This window comes from Notothenia coriiceps, unplaced genomic scaffold, assembly GCF_000735185.1.
Source record: "Notothenia coriiceps isolate Sejong01 unplaced genomic scaffold, NC01 NC01_scaffold00009312, whole genome shotgun sequence".
NCBI classification, from domain to species: domain Eukaryota; kingdom Metazoa; phylum Chordata; class Actinopteri; order Perciformes; family Nototheniidae; genus Notothenia; species Notothenia coriiceps.
The window spans coordinates 2,552-11,637 of record NW_011342013.1 but is presented as its reverse complement, the minus strand read 5'-3'; the positions used below and the strand labels follow the sequence as shown (position 1 = coordinate 11,637).

Genomic DNA, 9,086 nt, shown 5'->3' with positions numbered 1-9,086 from the left:
CAACAGCAATTTTAAATCTACAATATGCAATATGGAGAAAACGTGTTTGTTGGGTGCTAGTGATTAGTTTTGCCACAGTGGAATTTAGCTTATTTTCCATGAATACAAGCTCTCATATTGGTGTAAAATGACTCACAAACAGGTTATTTATTCAAACTACTTCATAAATGAGCAAAAACCGAGAATACAAAATAAAGCTCTGTCTCAAAACTTCACATAAATGATTCCTTAGGTGAGTCAAGTGACCAAAAAAACCCTCTACTCTCAATCTGACTTCAAGAGCAGTTATCTTGTCTCACCAGTGAAGACCGGTGCACCGCAGCTAGCTTGTCCTCTGGTCAGGGATCCAGAGATCTCTTGGCCAGTAGCCGTGTCCACACACCAGCAGCTCTCCAGAAAGCACTGCTGCGCACGGTAGAGGCCGCGCTCGTCACAATCCGGATGGAAACCTGGAATCTCAACAGGTTTCACACCTGCCGCCTCCAAGTGGCACTGAGTGGCCTGACGATGGACTGGGAGAGGATGGAGAGGAGGTAATGTAACTAAGCACATGTAATCATTGTCTTCTAATGTGGAGATAAATACACCGACTGTATCCCTATTTACTATATCATACACTATTTATACAAAGTGAATACAAACAGAACATACCTTTCTTTTCTTGGACTTCGGTGGAGTCCTGCAATAAAATCAGGGAAGGATATTGAGAAGCAATACAAAAACATAAGAGTCACTGTAATTTTTAAATCAAATCATATGTTTAATAAAATATACTTGCATGTTCAGACCCACTGATGAAATGGTTAAGGTTTATTGTATGGAATTAGCTAATAAAATTCAGCATATTTGTCTCGATATTGTCATAATTGTCATCGTGTAAGATGCCTAACAAAACAGTGCTATAGAAAAACACCACAGATTCATCTGATTGCACTGAGAAGTCTATTTTCAGTGTCCTGCTTGACAAAACAAATCGAAAGGCTCCATATCAGAAGTGTTTGGTAATGTTTATCTAAAAAAAAAAACTGTAACATTGATTATATCAGTCGCCAACCTCATGAAATGGCTTATTTTTTTCATTTTTTTTACCTCCTCAGTGGTCAGATCCAACAGTGTGGGAAAGGCGTTCATGGGGATGTGCATCCGCACGGACCCAGCAACTGCAGACAGAAAGAGAAACAGTGCATGTTACATTTAAGTAAGACCCTATAGAGATGAACGGAAACTGGGTATCATTCAAGTTTACATTTCAAGCCAAAGATAACCAGCTTGAACCACTATACTGTCCATATTTAGAAGACAAAGGACAATGATAACATGTATTTTGTTTTTGTAAATTCATACATTTTTGTGTTTTTTTCTTCAGAGGCACATGCAACTTTAAGAAAGTCTCAGCAACTTACTGTCAGAGCCACAAATTGTTCAATTGACTTTTAACTTTAGAGCACGGTGAGTTTTAAGTCACTAGGGATTTTAAATAAATGTTACACTTTTTTTCTCCATCATATTATTTGGTTGCTCACAAGACATAATACATTCTGCTAAGTAACGTTTCTTTAGATTTTCCTCACCAGATCTTCCATTACTCAGTTTTGAGTTCAGGTTTTCATTCTGCACCTTCAGAGACTTGATGTCACCCTGCTGACTGAAGAGGAAGTAGGCGATCGTCGCCTGGCCCACAATCAGGACGCAGGCCAACAGGGTCAAACCGGCCACCTTATAGGCTCGAGAGGGGCGGACACTGGAATGCACAAAGGAAAATATGAGGGAAGTGGAGAGGGAATACATTTTTTATTTGATTAGAAAAAGTGACATGTAGTAAAAGTTTCTAACGTTTCCCTGATAATGACTTTAAGATTACATTTCAAAAAAGGGGAAATACTGATATGTTATATGTTACTGACAAAGAGATCAGACTAAATTCCTTGGTGGAAGAGAGACAGTTAGAAGAGATAGGAAAAGTGACGAAGTGAATGAGAATGCTAAGAATGAGGAACATTGAAGACAATCACATAACCTGAAACAGGAACCTCTGCCATGGTATACCTGAAACATTACATCAGCTGTTGCCAAGCAGACAGTTGAGTGCATGTTTCTGTATCTGCCGTTTCTCTTTTGTTAAGCTCACACCAATGCCTTTTTTGGAAATTCCCATTACTTTAAATGTCATGTCCTCTTTGAGTCTGCTTTAAAATCGAACTGATAGTCTATGTGTATTTTTATTTTTTATTTTTATTTAACCTTTATTTAACCAGATAAAAGCATTGAGATAAAATCTCATTTTCAATGCTGACCTGGCCAAGAAGGCAGCAACGTTACACATAACACAAACATAAAATACAGAGAACATAACTAAGAAAACAAAAGACGAAAAAGCAGTCACTACATTGTGCACATTAGGACAGTAAGAAAGGAGGTATTGGTTGGTAATGTTTTTGTAAACGCTAACATATTAGACAAGTCTGTCTACTCTACATGTTGCGATGTATTACACTAATTAACCAACTTTCAAGAGCCTGCTAATTATGTTAAATTAGGACACAAATAAATCAATAACTGACTGGAGGATAGAAAATATACATTAAAATTTGAAGGAGAGCGCTGTTATTTACACATCTGTAAATAAAAGAATATATTTTTTGCACTAAATGGGTCAAAACACCACTCTCTGTTATGGTTTGGTCCAAACAGTTTAAACTTTAGTTCAATTAAGCTTCTGACATTGTTAATGGCAATATTACTTACTATCATTTTTCCTAGTCACTCAATAGTTGCTCTATCTTTGTGAGTATATAACACAACACCTATGGTATGGAAGTATCGAGAAACTAATAACAATAAATAGTTTACTTTGTGGGGACCAGCTTTTTGGTCCCTTGGTAGTGTTTGGACCCCATAAAGATACAAAAACAGGTACATATAAATGCTTACCCCTGTCCATTGATCTCGGCCTGCTGGGTGGGGGCTTGCAGAAGAGGCTGGTTTTGGATCTCAGAGTTCGGCATCCTCACACACAAACCTGTAAACACACACAAACATATCCCCATATTTTTTAACACCAAGAATAGGATGTTGAATACTTAAAAAAACACACACACTTACAGTAAGCATACGCACATAAATTATACCTTAAGTAAGGTCAAGTTCCAAGCTGTTTCACTAATATCAATGACAGAAATCAAAGAGTTCTTACCTTTAATACTGCGTACAGAAAAAAGGAACTGAAAGCAACAAGTGGGGAAAACCAACACTGGCAACCTGAATAACCAAGAAGTCTGACTTGATTTTATTCAAACTGAATTTCTGATTGGTTCCTCGTGACGCATCATCTGTTACCAGGGGTAGAGTATAAAGATATCTGACACTATTGAAACAGCCGGTTTAGATGTTTACAATGCTTTCATATATCTTGATATGGTTTAAATGTGTATTAAACTAAACCATTGTTATAATTGGATAATAATAGCACAGTAGCGATTATGAAGCAAATTATCTCTGTGAGATAAAGGAATACAGGATTCCTGTAGCCTACCATAGGTTATGCATTATGTAGGCTATAAGTTAATAAATTACTATATCAGTGTTATAAGTGTTTGTGTCTTCATCTTCATATTATTATGCTATTATGAGGTGGAGAAATATTTTTTCAATTTAAAATGAATAATACATTAATAATAGTGTATCTTCTTGTTTTTTCTTTTTGTTCATGTTTTTCTTTTGAGCTACAGCATTGTGGCCCTTAATAACATTATTTTTTCTGGGCTCAAAATGTGTCTTGGCTGTTTTCGTTGTGATCGCTAAATTCACCTTGTTTATAATATTATCACAGTTCCAAGCAAACGAGTGCTTTTGTTTTGAAATTACTTCCGTGAGTTTCGCCCCGCCCCTCGCTCCAATGACCATTTGACCATTTAGTAAGGTAAAAACCATGGTAAAAACGGGTAAAAAGCAAAAAGGCCTAGACGCTCTTCCGCTTACTTGTGTAATAAAGAAAAACAAATGGACGGTAGATACACGGATTCCCTGACTTGGTTAATAGGTTAACACTGATATAAAGCAGACACCAAACACGTCCAAAATGACCAAATAATAAAAAGGACTTGACTTAAAAATTCAGTTGGAAATACTTAGATTTAGAATAGAATAGAATATATCTTTATTGTCATCATACAAAGTACAACGACATTTATTTGGCAACTCTCACTGCAGTAAAAAATAGACACATACATAAATAAACAAGAGTGTTAAAAGCAGACTGTGGTAACGATGACAGTTCAACGATATACAATTAAATGTATATGTGCATATTTACACTTATATTAGGCCTACAGTCTAAACACGTTAAATGTACAAAAACGGAGTACATGTAGTGTATTTCTAACTGTGTGTTCATAAAGGGTTATAGTAGAAGAGAATATGTCGGCACTGTTCTTGTGGTCCGTAGAGTCAGATACATGCCATTGAAATGTACTAATTATAAAATGGCGCAGCACATTGTGGTTTTCACATTAACCAAAATCTTTCTCTCTCGCTTTGTCAGAGGATATCCAGAGCTCATCCGGTAATTTCCTTTTCAATGAAAAGTGGATGTATATTTACGACTGGGCCGACCAGAGTCCTCTCGGAGATAACTACACCTACTGCCGCTCCTGCAACCGCAGCCTGAAGACGTTACAGAGAGGCCCTGTTGAACTCCGGCGACATGCGGACACTAACAAACACAAGAAGAGGACTCGAATCTACCAGAGGACCGTGAGGCAGAGCCAGCTGTCCGAAACGCTGCAGTGTAGCGACGCCGCCGTTAGCTTCATCAACAAGCACTGCTACACCGGCCCGGCTAAGTCTGAACACAAGGCTCGACTCTTTGCTCGCTGTCGTTTGGGGTCTCAGTATCCCAAAGATATCACCTCCGCCTGCCATCACACGCCTTACTGCCTGTACGTGTTCGGAGGGGAGCCGCTGGGAAAAGACGACACCGTGTCCGTGGTCCTCGTTGGGTTTTTTGACGTCGACGCCTCCGGTCATTGCTTACAATTTCTGGATGCTCTTCAGTCAGAGAACAGCGCCGGAGAGAAAAAAACAGCCGCGGCGGTGGTGGAGACGGTGAAGAAGTTCGGGTTGCACACGGATAATCTCGTGGCTGTTTATTCGGATGACGATGGAGCGGATTCAGAGCAGATCTGCACACAACTCAGGGAACTCAACCCCAATATAGTCGCTATAGGAGGGCTGTACGCCATCGCTGATGCTTCCTGCCACGCTGGGATCAAGGGGCTCTCCAATCAGGTCCAAGAGTTCATGGTAGACATGCACACCCACCACTCCTCCTGCTCTACGAAGAACGATGACCTCACGGCTGTTTTCGGCTCAGACGATCCGCTTGATCTCAACTCCGGCTGCCTTAAGTTCTGCCTGTTAGTCACCAACATATTGGACGTATGGACGGATCTCATCGCGTACTTTAAGTCTTGTGACGGCGAAGATGAGAAAGCCAAGTCCGTCTGCTCCCAGCTGCAGGATCCCAAAGTCAGAGCCACGTTTCTGTTCCTGCAGCACGCTCTAAAACCTCTGCACAGTTTCCAGAGCCGCCTGCAGACGGAGGAGGAAGTGGACCGAGCCGACATGCTGCTCATCCTGCAGGAGGCCAGTAAACTGCTGAGCACCTACACCTCATACTTCCTCCGTCCTGAGGCTGCTGATCGCTTCCTCCAGGAACGAGACGCCCAAATCCTTAAAGACAAGAGTTTCCATCTGTCTGGTTCTGAGGTCAATCTGGGAGGGGAAGCAGTGGAAGACTTCCTGAAGGAGTCAGAGGCTCTGTTCGAGGAGGAGGCGCTGTCTTTCTACGCCGCACTCACAGGTACGGATCAGATGATTTGATCTTATTGCAGATCGCCATAAAGTAATAATAATATATATTTTTTACAGAGCGCTTTTCGGGCACTTAACATGTTAAAAATCACAAAAACAACACTTAAATAAAACACAGCAATAACAAGATTAGATAGATTTTCTATTGTAAAGATAATCATTAATATGTTCAAGAGTGAATTGAAAAAGCATAACAAATCCGACTGATCTTTTATTTGAGCATTAAACAATTGATATAGTACGGCCATCGTAAAACCACAACAGCCAGATAGTAAAATCAATATACAATTTCAAAGCTAAAAGGTGTCGAACGCTAAGGGGGGGGTTTTAAAAACAGACTATGTAGAGGCGTCTCTTATTATACATTGTAAATGTTCCTGTTGTGTTTGCCTGCAGGTTGCATTGCAGAGAAGCTTCCTCTCGGTGAGGAGACTCTCCGGAGCATCTCTCAGCTGCTGAACCCTCGGAGCAGACAGGAAGTGACGGGGAAATCAGTCGGGGAACTCGGGACTTTGCTGGGAATCTGCAGCTCCGAGGAGGAGGTGGAGAAACTCATCGCTGAATTCCTGGAGTACCAGAAGGCTGAGGAAGGGGAGAACTCTGCAGAGGTACACATGCTTATGTATATATCATTCAAGGTTCAAGGCTTTTATTGTCAAAGTCAACTTTATTGACAATCGCAAAATATGTTTGTACACGCAGAAAGATCGAAATACTGTTTCCCACAGTCCCGAGGTATAAACAAACTCACACATTAAAATGCAAGAACACTCAATAATTTACAAAAAAAACTTTAAATAACTGTTCACTTCAAGTAAGCAGGATATATATGAAAAAGAGGATGTGCATAGTGCAAATTGTCATGTGTGCATGGCTACAGTGTAGATATATCAGTGAACATCTGAGGTCACAGGCTCCTCCAACAGTGCAACACAACATTTGTTTATTTATTTGTTTTTTTTGTTTTTCAATAACAAATGTATTTCTTTTAAAGGTGGGGTAGGTAATTCACTTCAGAAACACTTTTTGTTATATTCCATGGAATGCTCTTAACATCCCGATAGCAATGAATATATTAAGTGCTTTGACAATAAATACATAAATAAACATCATCAGTGGAAGCCGAGGCGCTGTAAAAAGCACGACCAATCATCTGAGCCGGCCCGGCTAAAGTAACTGGATGGCCTACCTGCCTGTCAGCCTTCCATCTGTGCACAAACTTATCTCGTGCCCTCATTGGTCATGTGCGCGTTCGTGTGTGTTGGAGGAGGGGCTCTGTGAGGAAGTCTGAAGGAAGAGGCAGATTATTTTCGGCTGCGTACTTTCAAATTCTAGCGCACTCGAGCTGGTTTCTACATTCTTACCTACCCCACCTTTAAGAAACAAAAAGATATATATGTTAGTAATTTAGTTTTTGGGAAAAAGGGTGGGATTAAATAAGTGTAAACTTCTTCCCACTCCTTCTCGGATGTGTAATTAAGTAGATCATCTGTTTATATATAATTTAGAATCAGTAATATTTTTGTTTTATTTGACACTGATTAGTTTTGTATTGTATAATAATTCCCATGTTATTTTTGTATTGTTGTTTTACACATTCGAAATAAATCAAATCAAATAAAAATGTGTAATTCAACATGTATATTTTCTACTTTTTTTCGTAATGCTATTTTATTTCTATTGAGATATTGTACTTTTAAATTCGATTGTATGCTGCTGCTGCAAATAGTTCCTCATAAAAAGTACTTCTTATCTCCTTATCTTAGGTTCCTCTGGAGGAGCACTGGGCCAGCGTACTGAAGGACACTAGGCCCGGATCAGGGTTCAGGAAGCTGGTTCTGACCCTGCTGGCTCTGCCCTGTCCGCCCCTGGAGGCTCAGCAGGTTTTTACCCAGGTCAGTGAACAGAGTTAAAGAACATGTTGTTGTACTGAAAACTTCAACACTGTACTCTTAGCATGACATTCAGATGTTAACATTTGGTTGATGCTGCTTTTTCTGTTCTTTTTTGCATGCTTATTCATTGTGTTTAAAGAAAGAAATTCAACCTTTTTTCAGGAAAATCTCAACCTCAAAATCTGAGGATTCTCACTTTTTTTTCAGAAAAATCAAAAAAAATCGGACTTTTATCCAAGAATCTCAAAATTCAAACTTTTTTTCTCTCAAAATCTCAGAATTCCCAACTTTTTCAGAAAATGTAGTTTTTTTAAAAATCGGATTATACTATAAAAAAAACGAAAAGTGTAGAATTACTATCTTAAAAGTATAATGTAAACGAAACAGGACTTCTTTATTGTCACGTGCTTGCTGTACACAAAGGGAGGCACACCTGTGTATTAACCAACACAGCCCACATGTTATGGTCTCTGTAAGATCGCGGAAAAGGTAGGACCCAAATGCAGACTACAAAAACGGAAAAAGGTTTAGAAACAAAAAGAGAGTTTTATTGCAAAGCTGATAACAAAAGCATGGCATGAATCAAACGGTAGCTCAATAACACAAAAACTGACCGTGAAAAACATGAGACGTGAAGGGAGGACAAACAAGACTAAATACAGGGAGAGGTAATCAAGGAACAAGAAACAGCTGGGTAAAGGAGGGAGAAACACAAGGGCAACAGGTGAACACAATCAGACAATCACACACACCAGGGAAATTAAGGACAGGGAGGAAAACACATGGAGAAGGACCAGACAAGAAACAAGGAGGAAGACATGAGACAGGGAAGACAGAACAGCAAAACAACATCCATAACAAGACATACAAAACTAAAAACATGACAACATTAGGATCGTGACATTACATTACATCGATAGAGCAACAATAACAAAAAAACGAAGTCCATTCTATGAAAAAATCGGTAATTCTCAATCACCTTATTTCTGAAAATCTAAAAATTCTCACCTTTTCCTGAAAATCTAAAAACTCTCACTTTTATCAAAAAATCGCAAAATTATCACTTTTATCAAAAGATCTGAGGATTCTCATTTTTTTTCAGGAAAATCTCCAAATTCTGACTTTTATCAAAGAATTGCAAAAATTGTCACTTTTTTCAGGAAAATCTCAGATTTTTGACTTTTATCAAAAATCTCAGAAGTCTGACTTTTATCAAAACTCTCAGAAGTCTGACTTTTATCAAAAAATCTCTAAATTCTCTATTATCCAAAAATCTCTAAATTCTCCCTTTTTAAAGAAAATCAAAATTCTCCCTTTTTC

The 9,086-nt window shown here is 38.9% G+C and overlaps 1 protein-coding gene across 1 annotated transcript in view; it reads left to right on the top strand.

The window, feature by feature from the left end:
* Nucleotides 1-4,587: 4,587 nt before the first annotated feature.
* The window catches only part of LOC104945255 (uncharacterized), a gene marked incomplete at its 3' end in the record, with an annotated part of 6,503 nt that continues 2,004 nt past the window's right edge, over nt 4,588-9,086 (top strand). The window contains exons 1-3 of the mRNA XM_010770894.1: nt 4,588-5,860; nt 6,268-6,479; nt 7,638-7,766. Of these exons, the coding sequence (XP_010769196.1) occupies nt 4,588-5,860; nt 6,268-6,479; nt 7,638-7,766 (1,614 nt within the window). The remainder of the gene's footprint in view (nt 5,861-6,267; nt 6,480-7,637; nt 7,767-9,086) is intronic.